The sequence below is a fragment of the Trichomonas vaginalis genome, chromosome IV, assembly GCF_026262505.1.
Source record: "Trichomonas vaginalis G3 chromosome IV, whole genome shotgun sequence".
Taxonomy (NCBI): domain Eukaryota; phylum Parabasalia; order Trichomonadida; family Trichomonadidae; genus Trichomonas; species Trichomonas vaginalis.
The window spans coordinates 11,475,947-11,489,342 of record NC_067206.1 but is presented as its reverse complement, the minus strand read 5'-3'; the positions used below and the strand labels follow the sequence as shown (position 1 = coordinate 11,489,342).

The 13,396-nt window shown below is 34.0% G+C and overlaps 9 protein-coding genes across 9 annotated transcripts, besides 4 other annotated features; 8 read left to right on the top strand and 1 right to left on the bottom strand.

Moving 5' to 3' along the window:
- Positions 1–785: part of a mobile genetic element that runs on past the window's edge.
- A 242-nt stretch (positions 786–1,027) lies between these two features.
- Positions 1,028–1,865: a mobile genetic element.
- Positions 1,028–1,865: a terminal%2Cinverted (terminal inverted repeat of Banshee-A1 transposon ID:TVAGG3_0072220).
- Positions 1,866–4,272: 2,407 nt separating this feature from the next.
- On the top strand, positions 4,273–4,515 carry TVAGG3_0072210 (serine threonine-protein phosphatase family; the record flags this gene model as incomplete). The annotated part of the gene is made up of 1 exon (XM_001317432.1): positions 4,273–4,515. The coding sequence occupies one exon, from the start codon at positions 4,273–4,275 to the stop codon at positions 4,513–4,515; it is 243 nt and encodes an 80-aa protein (XP_001317467.1).
- A 4-nt stretch (positions 4,516–4,519) lies between these two features.
- TVAGG3_0072200 (uncharacterized protein) lies at positions 4,520–5,368 on the bottom strand (the record flags this gene model as incomplete). The annotated part of the gene is made up of 1 exon (XM_001317433.1): positions 4,520–5,368. One exon carries the CDS (start codon positions 5,366–5,368, stop codon positions 4,520–4,522), a length of 849 nt encoding a protein of 282 aa, XP_001317468.1.
- Positions 5,369–5,821: 453 nt separating this feature from the next.
- Positions 5,822–13,396: part of a mobile genetic element that runs on past the window's edge.
- Positions 6,404–6,796, top strand: TVAGG3_0072190 (phage tail repeat-like family; the record flags this gene model as incomplete). Its single annotated transcript, XM_051221771.1, has 1 exon — positions 6,404–6,796. The coding sequence occupies one exon, from the start codon at positions 6,404–6,406 to the stop codon at positions 6,794–6,796; it is 393 nt and encodes a 130-aa protein (XP_051106757.1).
- Positions 7,772–8,173, top strand: TVAGG3_0072180 (uncharacterized protein; the record flags this gene model as incomplete). Its single annotated transcript, XM_051221770.1, has 1 exon — positions 7,772–8,173. One exon carries the CDS (start codon positions 7,772–7,774, stop codon positions 8,171–8,173), a length of 402 nt encoding a protein of 133 aa, XP_051106756.1.
- On the top strand, positions 8,193–8,345 carry TVAGG3_0072170 (uncharacterized protein; the record flags this gene model as incomplete). The annotated part of the gene is made up of 1 exon (XM_051221769.1): positions 8,193–8,345. One exon carries the CDS (start codon positions 8,193–8,195, stop codon positions 8,343–8,345), a length of 153 nt encoding a protein of 50 aa, XP_051106755.1.
- TVAGG3_0072160 (phage tail repeat-like family) lies at positions 8,365–8,949 on the top strand (the record flags this gene model as incomplete). The annotated part of the gene is made up of 1 exon (XM_051221768.1): positions 8,365–8,949. One exon carries the CDS (start codon positions 8,365–8,367, stop codon positions 8,947–8,949), a length of 585 nt encoding a protein of 194 aa, XP_051106754.1.
- On the top strand, positions 8,995–9,723 carry TVAGG3_0072150 (uncharacterized protein; the record flags this gene model as incomplete). Its single annotated transcript, XM_051221767.1, has 1 exon — positions 8,995–9,723. One exon carries the CDS (start codon positions 8,995–8,997, stop codon positions 9,721–9,723), a length of 729 nt encoding a protein of 242 aa, XP_051106753.1.
- On the top strand, positions 9,775–10,635 carry TVAGG3_0072140 (uncharacterized protein; the record flags this gene model as incomplete). The annotated part of the gene is made up of 1 exon (XM_051221766.1): positions 9,775–10,635. One exon carries the CDS (start codon positions 9,775–9,777, stop codon positions 10,633–10,635), a length of 861 nt encoding a protein of 286 aa, XP_051106752.1.
- Positions 12,508–13,233, top strand: TVAGG3_0072130 (organellar and viral DNA polymerase type B; the record flags this gene model as incomplete). The annotated part of the gene is made up of 1 exon (XM_051221765.1): positions 12,508–13,233. A coding segment is annotated over one exon (726 nt), but the record flags the coding sequence as incomplete, so codon positions are not given.

Below are 13,396 nucleotides of genomic sequence, written 5' to 3'. Positions count from 1 at the left end.
GCAGGAATAGCCTGAATGCTTTGGCAGCGCTCCAATGTCGGCCAGAATCTCTCAATCTTCCCATTTTGGTAGGGAGAATGAGAGTCTGTATGCCGCCATTGGACGCCCCAAAGATCAAGTAGATCTTGAAAGGCGCCCCTATTTTCTGAACCGTTGTCGGTCCAGAAACAATAAGGGGCGCCAAATTCAATGAAGGCGGAAGCCGCAACGTTCGCTGTCGTCGCTGCCAGCATATCTGGTATTTGTATACACGCTAGGACTTTGCGGCTAAAATCGTCGATTATGCCATAAATATACTGGCCACGAACACCCCTAAAATAATGAACATATGCGTGCCAGATAAGATTGGGTGAAAGCGCCCAATATCTTACTGCTGTTTCTGGCCCGGCATGCTCTAATCGCGTCTTGGTGAAATGATTTTCTTTGAAGTATCTGCGTACTTCTCTATAAGATACATCAATTTGTTGTAATTTCAAACGTTTCCATTGTTTTGTTTGACCACAGGGAAAGGCCCAGTGGTCATGTATCACAGCAAGAGCTTTGATTTGGTCGTAGGGATTGACCCTACGACCTTTCTTGCCTTTAGGCAATGGGATATTCTGTAAGCTAAATTGATTTTGTAAAAAAGATTTTGAAACATCTAAATATTTGAAATCATTTGATTGAAGGGTTGGGGCGATGGGAACATGGGTGCAAGCTTCTTCCCATGTCATTTTACCTTCTTCAATCTGATTGGAAATACCAATTAGGTAAATTCGATCGACATACCCTTTGTAAGGATTCATTCTAATGAAGTACGTTAACAATCAAAATATTCTATAAGTGTCTAGTATGGAATTCAAAAGAATAAAGAAAATGGTAACATAAATAAACGTATTATGAAATAATTTATAATTAAAATGAAAAAAAGAAAAAATAATAAGTAAAGTGACTGGAAATGAAAATGAAAATCAGTGTACAGTTTTATTTTTTTCTCGCTGTGAAACGTATTCGGTCATTTTTTTAAAAATTAATTTTTTGTTAGAGATAAGAGCTAAAACTCGGTAAACAACTTCTTTATGTCTAGAAAATTCTATCTTGCCTTTTATTTTTTTCTCGCTGTGAAACGTATTCGGTCATTTTTTTAAAAATTAATTTTTTGTTAGAGATAAAAGCTAAAACTCGGTAAACAACTTCTTTATGTCTAGAAAATTCTATCTTGCCTTTTATTTTTTTCTCGCTGTGAAACGTATTCGGTCATTTTTTTAAAAATTAATTTTTTGTTAGAGATAAGAGCTAAAACTCGGTAAACAACTTCTTTATGTCTAAAAAATTTATCATTCGTCTCCCATTTTTATATATTTGGTTTAGAATGTTCGAAAATGCGTAATATGGTCATTAATATTAATTGAAAAGAACCTTGAATTAATTCAATCTGATCTCACAAAATATTTTAAATTACAAACTTTGTAGTTTGAATAGATAATTAGTATTAAACTCAAATAACTAGTTTATTTTTGAATAAAAATTATTTGAATTTATTCAATTTTGTGAATTTTCCTTCAAAAATCAAGTTTAAATATCTTATTTACCATATAATTATAAATACAATGAAAAATATTCGAAATTGAAAAGAATGACTTTTTCTGTTCTTTCAATCATTCAATTTGAATTTTGCAATATTGGATTTCTCATTAAATAGCTATTAAAAACAACAAGCAATTTAACTTACATTCAAATTTATTTGTGTTATATTCAATCTTCTCAAAACTTATAATTTTCGGCTATAGCATGATTATATGCTATATAATATAATAAACCTATAATAGTATCATTCTTTCAATTATTTGAAGAGAAAACCGAAAAAATCTATTTTCGGTCTATAACACAAAGCGGTTATGACTTGTTATCTTCATAACTTTGCATCATCCCAACAATTATAAATTAAAATCAAAGTTCACGCGCAGGGTTTGAAAATATGATATTTGAAGAGGCTTGATGTGCATATTTCCTAAATCTGACGGATGAATAATTATTTTTTTCACGATTTCACTTCTTTATGAAAAATTTGCCAAAGAAATCATGTATCCAGGATATACTTAACATAAATGGCTTCCTTAATTCGAAATATTGTAACTCAAATTACGACAACATTTGGCAGAATTGACATACATCAAGTTTTTCCTTCATCATTCGCTTTGCATTTATGATATATAGTATAGCTACTACGGGTTAATGCTAATTTTTTCATTTATCCAATTTGACAAAATCAATAAATGACATTTTATCTTGTAATATATGATATATTAAGGATCTCGTTTGGAGAAATAACGACTGGGATCTCCAAATTCCAAAATATAAGCTTCTCCAATTTTGTAAATTTTAATGTAAATTATATGATGATTATATGATGATGATTATATGAAATCATTGTGTATATACTATTAAAAAATCAATGGCTGGCACCAATTTGATATTTCATATATAGATCATAAAATTATTGAAATCTTCATTTATGATAATGAGATATGATTGCCAAAAGCATAAATTTTCCATAAAACGCAGTTTTAAAGCTATATTGAATCCGTACCTCGTGATTGCCGAAACCTGTATTTTTATAAGAGATAAAATTTTCTCTCTTTTAGTAATGTTATCGCAGCATTTTTGCTTTTTATGATACCAAGTATTCATATCTCAAGGTCAGGTATGAGGGGCTTCCAGGGGCTGCGCCCCTTCTAGCCCTAAGAAATTTTGTCCAAGACCCAAGAGGAGGACCGAACCCCAGCCGACCAGCCGGTGACAAAACCAAAACCGTTGTTATTTACATCATATTAATGATGTCACTTTTAAAAATGTCACTTTTTGTTTCACTTTTCACAAATTATATATGTTTTCATGCTTTGTCACTTTTCTGTCACTTTTCAGGTAAAAACATTTTTATTATTATATATAAATGAATTTTACAAAACCACCGTTACCGTTCTTTGGAAATAAGAGTAGATGTAAAGATATTATATTGAGAGAACTTAAGAAACTACCGAATGGTCTAACATTTGTAGATTTGTTCGGTGGAAGTTTCTATATATCCCATTTATGTCATACAATATTCCCAGACTCAAAGATTATATGCAATGACTTCGACAACTATATGGACCGTCTCAAACATATACCAGATACAAACAATATATTGAAAGAGTTAAAAGAAAAGATACCTATAGGTAAGATGGAACGTATACCATTAGATAAGAAAAATATTGTGAGAGAGGTTTTGAAAAAAGCAGAATATATAGACTGGGATAGTATATCTGCTAGACTATTATATAGTGGTTCTATAAGAGTTCATGACATTGAAACACTTATGTCAAATGTTTTATATCTTAACTATACAAATGTTTTCAAAGAGGACATAGAAAAATATATTGAGGGTATAGAGTTTGTGAGATGTCATTGGACAGAGTTGTATGAAAAATATAAAGACAAGGAAAATGTTTTCTTTATAGTGGACCCGCCGTTCTATAACACATGGGATTTTCAATACCAAGTAGACTGGACTTTGAGAGACTCTTTAGAAACTTTAGACGTTTTACATAACCATCCATGCTTTTACTTTACATCCGATAAAAGTGGTTTGGAAACCGTTATGAGATGGTTAGAGGACATACATGACTATGAGTTTAGATATGACAAGATAGAATATGAGAGAGGTCCTATAAACCGGAGAAAGTGTCATAACAAAGAAATTTTATTAGTAAGTAAATGTGGTTTGAAATAGGACTACTTGTTTTAGGTTTTTTCCATTGTGTCATTTATTTATTTGACGTGGCAGAAAAGTACAGAGAATATGAAGATGAACCAATGCCTGCAAATGTTCAGCATATGTACTCGTAAGAGATATTTTTATCTAATATTAAATGGACGCACAGAACTTAGCGAATGCACAGCAACCTGGACAACCAAACCCAGAGAATATTCCAAATGAAGTTAGAATACAAACTGCAATGGCAAACTATGGTCAAGTGCCAACAGATGTACAAATGCAAACTGCCATGTCAAATGACGCTGCGTTAGGTTTGCCACCATGGTATGCAAATATGAGATGGAAAGAGTTTATATACAAACCCCGAAGTGGGATATAAACAACTTTATGCAGATGACGCGAACACAGGAGTTGACCCAGAATATGTTTTCTACCAGAGGAGAAACAGAATGTATGAGCTCCAGTTAAAAAATGCTATGGAACTCAGAAGGAAACGTAAGAGACTAGGTGGACATTAGATTTTTACATATAGTAAAATGGGTTTCTTCAGTAGTATTGGAAACTTCTTCAGAAGAGTTGGAAGAGGTATATGGAATGGAATAAAAACCGTAGGAAGAGGAATTTGGAACGGAGTCAAAAATATTGGTAAAAGAGTAGGTCAGTTTGTTGGTATTATACCTAAAGACCCTGAACCAGAAGAACAAGCTCCTGTTATACAACAGCCTGAACCTGCACCACAGTCTAGTTGGCAACCAAATCCAACACCTCAACCGTATTAAAAAATTATATTTTTACCGTTCGATAGTAGTTGTATATGAAACTAAGTTCTAAGTAAAACGCATGGTATAATGGAATTATTCTTTTTCTTCCATCTGTAGTAAACCATACTTGAAAGTCTGAAATACTTCCACTTGGTGGTTCGTATAACTTTGTAGGTTTTTCGTAAAAATCATTCATCAGACATAAGAAAGAGTTTTGCGCACCAGAAAATGAAGCATGAACAATAATAGCATCTGGGTCGAAAATATTTTCATATGTTCCATTAGGGTTTTCGACTTCATAATAGTCCGGGTGTACTGGATATGCTGCAGGCTGATTTAACATCCTCATAAATCTATACCATGCCAAGTTGTTATATTTTGTAGAAATATAAACGTTTTCTCCAAGGTCTTCTATTCTATTGATTTTAACAGTTGCATTTTTCCTGTCATAAATAATATCGAGATGGTACTCTCCCTCGTCAATGTTATACTGGTTTGCATATTCGATATAGATATCGTTTATTTTTTCTTGAAAAGCTTGAAGAGTTGTTTCTAAGTTTACAAGCAAATTCACTTGTAAAAGTTTTCCCTGTTCAAATTTCTCATACATACGTTTTTCTTTGTTATAGTATCGAACTTCAAAACCGACCGTAAATGGGAAACCATGTATGGCTTCTGAAATGAACTTCATTCTACGAAAGCCAATAGCTTTTGTGACAGATGGGTCTCTTAACCATCTTAATGGGTAGTCAAAACGATAGCCTTCATGCTTTACGGTATCTGTCTCAAACTTTTGACCGACATTAGTAAAAAGTTCATCTAATGGTTTAGTTGTAGCAACTCTAGAATTTTCTTTTTCTATTGGAAGCATATTTTATCTAGAATAAAAATGTCGAAAGATATTGCTTCCATAAGAGAAATACAACACAACCGACAACTCATTATGCAAGCTCTAAATAAGAACACAACAAACTTTTCAAACTATTCTAAGATATCTGAGTCATTGAAAGAAGGAAACTTAAAACTGACATTAAACCCAATGACAGATGAGTTTCTATTTCAAGACAATAAGAACCATACTGTCTGTATAAATCCAACAAAAGGAACTTTAAACGAGAAACCTATAAATGAACTTCTTTTGAAAGCAGATGTTGACAACAAAGCTGACAAAGAATATGTAGACGATGCAATAGCAAAAGAAGAAGAAAGAGCTAACAATGCTTATGCAACAAAAGAACATACTCATCCTGAACTAGCAGACAAAACATATGTTGACAATAAAATGTCAAGTGAAGTGACAAGAGCTGAAAACGAATATTCTAAAAAGACTCATATACATTCTATATCTGAAATAACAGACTTAAACGTTAGCCTTGAAAAGAAAGCAGATAAGGGATGGGTGGCTAGTGTGTTAGTGAAGAAGGCGGATAAGGAATATGTGGATGAAAAAGATAACGAAATGAAAGAAAGGGTTGACTGGTACCATGAATGGACATCGAAGATTTTAAAAACTAAAGCCGATACAGGATGGGTTTCAGGATGTTTAGACCTTAAAGCAGATAAAACTTATGTTAACGATGAGTTAGAGAAGAAAGCAAATAAGACTCATACACATACAAGTTTTACAACTGTTGCTATAGAAAGTATTGAAGGAACGGTTGAAGAAACTGGTGGGGATGCATTATATTGTAAACCTCCTAACTTTCCACAAGGTTTAACATCGGATGACGACATAACGACGATGAAAAACATTAGATGTAAAGATGTTTATGTCATGAAGGATGAACATAATATTAAATTCACTGCTCAAGATTTATATGACAAGAAAGCAGACAAAACAGAGCTTCAAACATTAAAGACAGAAATACTTCAAACATTATATCCTATAGGCTCTATTTATACGTCAATGAACTCTACCAGACCAGAAACAGTTCTGGGTTTTGGAACTTGGACTCAAATAGTCGACAGGTTTTTGTATTGTGCAAACTCTTCAAAGGAAACAGGTGGAAGTAAAACGATTTCAGGTGAAAATTTACCTGCACACAGTCACTACATAGATTTAAGTACATCTCAAGCAGGTTGGCATAAGCATAGATATTGGGATTGGTCAGCAATGACAAAAGGTAAAGGATATGATGTTAAAGACAACGTTAAGTTTGCTATAAATTGTTACTGGAGTAACACTGAGGGAGGAGGAAACCATACACATCACGTTTCAGGATATACGCAAACAACGGGACAAAGTAAAGACTACATGCCACCTTACATGACAGTTTACGCATGGTATAGAAATGCTTAGTCGTCATTTTCAACTTCTTTAGCATATTCGTCAGGAGTTGTCTTATATTTGTTAGGAACTGTCTTTGAAAGTATACCACCTTGAACTTTGACAAGTTTGAAACGAGGTCTGACAATAGTAGTTTTATCTTCTGCTTGCAGTGTGTACATTTTGCCATGTTTGCCTAAAACTTCATAATATTCTCTTGTATACTTTCTTCTATTTTTACGAACACGAATGTGAGTACCTGTCGGGTTCCCATTGTTGTCATAGTCAATAGTATTTTCATATGGGTCGCGTTTAGGTATTTCTATTTTTACTTTGTCACCTTTCTGAAGTTTGAAGCCCGGCATTCTTTCTTGTTTGTCTCTTTTGACTAAATTATTAAATATATAGTCTTTCTCTAAGCCAGGGTTGTTTTTTCATTTCTTCGGGGGAGTGGTTTCCCAAACCTTTTTGTTTACGGCTATTGTAAATATTTAAAACTTGTCTCATCTTTGCCATGGAGAAGTGTCTATATTTGTCGTCATATGACATTTCATTTGCTTCACCACCTTGTGGTTGGTTTAAGTCTCTTAACATTTTTATACAACCGTCAATGACACCAAGAGCAGAATGGTTTTGGTCGACAATGAAATATTGGTTTACATTTTTTGAACGCAGATAGTTTTTTACATCATCTGATTTGAAAGAACTTTCACAGTCAGATGTCAGTTTTGTTGGATGGTATTTGTCAACGAATATTGTCAAAGCAGTTTTTCACATCTAAAATATTTTTGGACCATAATGGTATGGCTTCACAGTATCTTGTGTTTTGACCGACAAATATTAGCCAGTATGGTGGTCCATCTGTTCTAACTCTCGGAATGTTTTCCAAGATATCCATAAACCAAGCATTTGGTGTTGAACTAAAGATTTTTATCATGAGTGCTTTCTTTGTCGCTTTAGAAACATAGGGGTCCTTGTTTGGATTCGTCATTTTTTAACCCATAAGAAATGGGTTTATTTGGCGCATTAGCAGGAGTTGCATCCAGATTTTTGCCCGCAGTGGGAACAATAGCCAGAGGTGTATTTGGAGTTGGAAGGAAGATTTTGAGTACATTAGGTATACTTAAAGAGAAAGCACAACCTATTATACAAACTGTACAGAAAGGTTGGGATGTAGCACGAGATGCAACAAATCTTATTCCAAATCCTGAAACAAGAGGAAAAGTTCAAGGATGGATGGACAATGTAGGAAGACAAGCAGGAAACTATTATAACAAAGCAAATGACTACTATAACCAAGCAGGACACTATATGGACCAAGGTGAAAGATTCTTTAACAGAGGATATAACCATGCACAACAGTGGGTAAACAATAACCAACCTCAACCGCCTCAAACGTGGGGAATGTAAAGTTTTTTACTGAGATGAAATGAACAATACAGCATTGAGACAAATGGGTTCAAGATGGATTTGTCGACTTCCAGCAGTTACACAACGTGTTTGTCAAGTTCTTCCTATACCTCAGGAAGTTTTAGACCGACTTAAAAAACAACAACAACCAGTTGAAAACAAACCAAACTAAAATTTTTTACTGAGATGAAATGACCGAAGAAGTTGAAACGGTAGATTTGACACCACAAACAAAAAGTTCAGAACCATTGTCAAAACCTGTCAAAGAACTTACAGATGAAGAGAAAAATTCAATAATAGAAAGTGCCAGGTCTGGAAATACAAACCCTAACTACAAAGTCACTTTTCATAAAAATGGAACGGCTAGTATCTCAAAAAAGAAACAGACTCTCACAAATAAAATATTGAAGTCTGAAGGAGCTTTCGAGACAACAGATGGAAAAGTTTACTTCACTGACCAACAGTTCATTATAGAACATCTCATTGACTTAGAGTCGAAATATTCTAAACTTTACAACAAACACAAAAAGTTGAAAGGAAAACAAAAACAAATGGCATATGATATTTATGAAGATGTTGACGACACAACTGTTCCTGCAAGTGAGGTAAAGTCAAAGGAACCGAAAAGTGACGAAAAACCGATAGAAGAAGAAAAACCAAAAACTGAAGATAAACCAAAACCAAAGTTTAGTTTGGAAACTAAACCAAGTCAACCTTCATTAGCTGGTATGGGTTGGCGTCAAAGACTTATGGCAGCAGGCGGTTATGTAAAGTAAAGAAAAAAATATTTTTTTATTTTTATAAAAATGCCCCCATATAGAATGGATAGAAAATCTGCTAGAATAAAAGCAGAGTTGCAAAGATATGGTTGGAGAGTTTCGAAGAATTTTAAATATAGGAAGGGAAGACCCATAAAAGTCTATGACAAATTGTCTGGTCTTCGCTACGAAATGGATTTGGAAACAGCACGTGCAAATTATCCAAACAGACTAGAGAGGTTAGAAGAAGAACGTCTTATGGACATGCCTTTCGATGTTAGTGAACCTCAAGTTGAAGGACACGACGGCTTTGCCAGATTCTACTGGAAACATGACGAACAATTGCATCCTTTGAGAAGGAAAAAAGGAAAAGGTGAAGACACACATGCTCCCATGGAAAGAACAAGATATGCATATGAGAAGTACCGTGAAGTTAGAAGTCAAATTACATCTGGTCGAACCTTTACAGTAAACTTTGACGAAGGAAAGAACAAAGAAGGCTTCATGGGTGTACTTGCTGCCATACAAGACGGAAATAAGAAAGGACACAATCTCAGATTGACCATAACAGATTTGGATGGTCACATTTACTATGCATATGGCAATGTCACAACAGCTGCAATGCTTCTTGACGCTTTCAAGACTACAAAGAGAGAACAAATGGTTGACTCCGACTCAGACATTTTGAATGGAATTGAAGGAATTGCAAGTGTCAAGTTCGAATGGTACCAACCTAACCCTCAAGCAGTCAGACAACATGCTGGACCGTTGGGAAACTTGTTTGTTAGATGAGAAATATGAAGTAAAAACGTTTTTAAAACAATATATTTTTACATATATTAAATGCTTCAGGTTGAAAAACAAAGAACAAAAGTAGTAGATACAAAACCGTTAGACTATATCTTTACAAATGCTGGTAGGACTATTTCAGATGAAGAAATTTCATCCCGAGCATACAGGTTTGACTATCCAATTCGTTGGCTTCAAAGTCCTTCAGATGCAAAGGCAATAGGATTTAGAAGAGTTTTGTTTTCAAATAGAACTAACGCATTTATGTTCGCAGTATATTTTCATGGGCAGTATAAAGGTTCTGACGGTCTAATAGACAAATTTGATGAAATGAGAATCTTTACAGTTCGTTCAGACGAAAGTCTTGAGAAAACTCTAAATGACTTTCAAACTCAAATGAACAAATATTATTGGGAATTTCAAGAAAAATACGACTCTTTACTAAATGGAACATACTATCTGAAACTAGAATATGACAAGATGAACTCCACCGTTTCATTTCAAAAGATTGAAATTAACCCTCCAAGAGATACAGAGTTTTTATTTTGGGGAGTAGACAAACGTTCTTGGGCACAATTTCTTCGGTTACTAAACCAGAACGAACCATTACCACCAGATGGTCCATTTAAATTTATACTTCCACCAGCAGATTTGACAGTTTATAGAAACGTGTTTGACCCTCAAAATGTTATGTGTCATGCAAGTTTCAGTTCAAGCAACAATAGTTTTCTAAGTATCGGTAAGGACTTTTATGACTTTGCTTCTAAATTCTACGAACCACCTAGTAACAGTTTCTCTGACTTTCAAGTTTGGTTCACAACAAATGGTGTGCAGCATATAATACCATTGTACTATGACTTTTATCTCGAATTGTCTTTCATATACAACTACGGAAAAGTGCTGAAAAAGTATTGAAAAATATATTTTAGGTGTCACCAGGTCCCTCGGTCCCTCGGTCCCCAGGTAATTTAACTTCTCTGAAAAAATGAGACAACATGACATTTTGACAACAACACAGGAAATAAACTTCATCGTACATGTTTTGTCAAGACTTCTTCGTAAATGTTTTGTCAAACATGAACGTAAATGTTTTGTCAAGACTTCTTCGTAAATGTTTTGTCATGACTTCATCGTATATGTTTTGTCAAGACTTCTTCGTAAATGTTTTGAAGAACTGAAGGTGCTACCATGTTACCATGTGCTACCAGGTAATTTTAACTTCTCTTAAAATTACTGACAACATGACATTTTGACAACAACACAGGAAATAAACTTCTTCGTAAATGTTTTGTCAAACATGAACGTAAATGTTTTGTCAAGACTTCTTCGTAAATGTTTTGTCATGACTTCATCGTAAATGTTTTGTCAAGACTTCATCGTAAATGTTTTGAAGAACTGAAGGTGCTACCATGTTACCATGTGCTACCAGGTAATTTTAACTTCTCTTAAAATTACTGACAACATGACATTTTGACAACAACACAGGAAATAAACTTCATCGTATATGTTTTGTCAAACATGAACGTACATGTTTTGTCATGACTTCATCGTAAATGTTTTGTCAAACATGAACGTAAATGTTTTGTCAAGACTTCTTCGTAAATGTTTTGTCAAACATGAACGTACATGTTTTGTCATGACTTCTTCGTAAATGTTTTGTCAAACATGAACGTACATGTTTTGTCATGACTTCTTCGTAAATGTTTTTGTCATGACTTCATCGTACATGTTTTGTCATGACTTCTTCGTAAATGTTTTTGTCATGACTTCATCGTACATGTTTTGTCATGACTTCTTCGTACATGTTTTGTCATGACTTCATCGTACATGTTTTGTCAAACATGAACGTACATGTTTTGTCATGACTTCATCGTACATGTTTTGAAGAACTGAAGGGGTCACCAGGTCACCAGGTCACCAGGTAATTTTAACTTCTCTGAAAAAATGAGACAACATGACATTTTGACAACAACACAGGAAATAAACTTCATCGTATATGTTTTTGTCACCCTCTTGAATTTTCATGAAATTCCTTAAGATAGAAAAAAAGTGAGTTAAAATGAGATGTTTACTGAACTGGTTGGATGTCGCCTTCTGAGGTTATGTAGAACGGCTGACCCGAGAACAAGACTTGTACTTTTTCAGAACAATACTTGCACTGCTTCAGAACAATACTTGTACTTTTTCAGAACAAGACTTGTATTTTTTCAGAACAAATTTCCCGTAAAAACTCTCAATTTGTGAGAAAAATTTTCTGTTTCAGAACAATATTTGTACTGTTTCAGAACAATATTTGTACTGTTTCAGAACAATATTTGTACTGTTTCAGAACAATATTTGTACTGCTTCAAGACAATATTTGTACTGTTTCAAGACAATATTTGCACTGCTTCAGAACAAGACTTGCACTGCTTCAAGACAATATTTGTACTGTTTCAAGACAATATTTGCACTGCTTCAGAACAAGACTTGCACTGCTTCAAGACAATATTTGTACTGTTTCAAGACAATATTTGCACTGCTTCAGAACAATGTCCGACGTACCACCAAAAAATATATTTTATGTTAGCATGTTAGATCTCATCGTATTCTTTCACCCGTTGAATTTTGTATAAAAAGCAACCGTCGACATTCCGGCGGTTGGTATATTCTTCACAAAATGCTTGTTTTGAGGTCGAGCCACTTTTGGCTCCACCGTATTTTTCAACCAAAACTCATGAATTTTCCCGAAATAAAATATAAAGTTAGTTTTTTTAAAAAAATATTTTTTATTTTTATTGTAAGAACATGTTAGCAACAACAGCACCAAACTCGTTAGTCATGAATCCAACATCTATGTTAGTAGAGATGAAAAGCTTCATTCCTTCTTCATATACTTTCAAAACAGAAATCCAGAAGATAAAGCAGGAACTTCTCCAAGGAGATTTAGATTGCACTGCAAAAGATGAAACAAATGAACAATATCTTTATGAAATGCAGGACCTGGTGGAACATCTACCTAAACTTCCTGAAATACAACAACAAAAGCTCACTATTCCAGAATTCGATGAAATAGAAGTGAAACCAACTGACTCAGTAGAAATAAAGAAGTTCATACGTAAGGTTAACTATGAGTTTCTTGGATTTCATTGCAACCACAAAGTCATGGACATATATAAATCTGAAGAATTTAAGACCTACGACAACTTTGTTTCGTTAGTTGCAAAATGTGTATGGCAGATAAGAGATAAAGATAGAAGAGGTAAAGTATGGAATGGACAAATAAAACCAGCAGCCTTTGAGTTAAAGAAAACCATTTACGCCTTAGTTGTTTTAGCAGGACAAATTTCAATGTACAATGCTAAAATGAACCCACAATGTTCTAAATGTAAAGCAGCAACAAGGAAATATAACTATTCTGTCAAAGAGATAGAACGTATGCGAAACGACTATGCTGACTTAAAGAAAGAAGTAGAGAAACCAGCAGAAGATAAAATGGACATGTTGACATTTCTGAACAAAAACTATCCAACTGCTGACGATTTCCTTCTATCTGACGTCAAGAAGAAATATAAAGAAACATTCGGCATTGTTAAAACATTCGATGTACTAAAAGAAGAAATAGAAGCTACAAAACTGTTTAAAGTCATGAACCATCACAACATATACCATGTAAAACGCTTATAAAACTTTATGG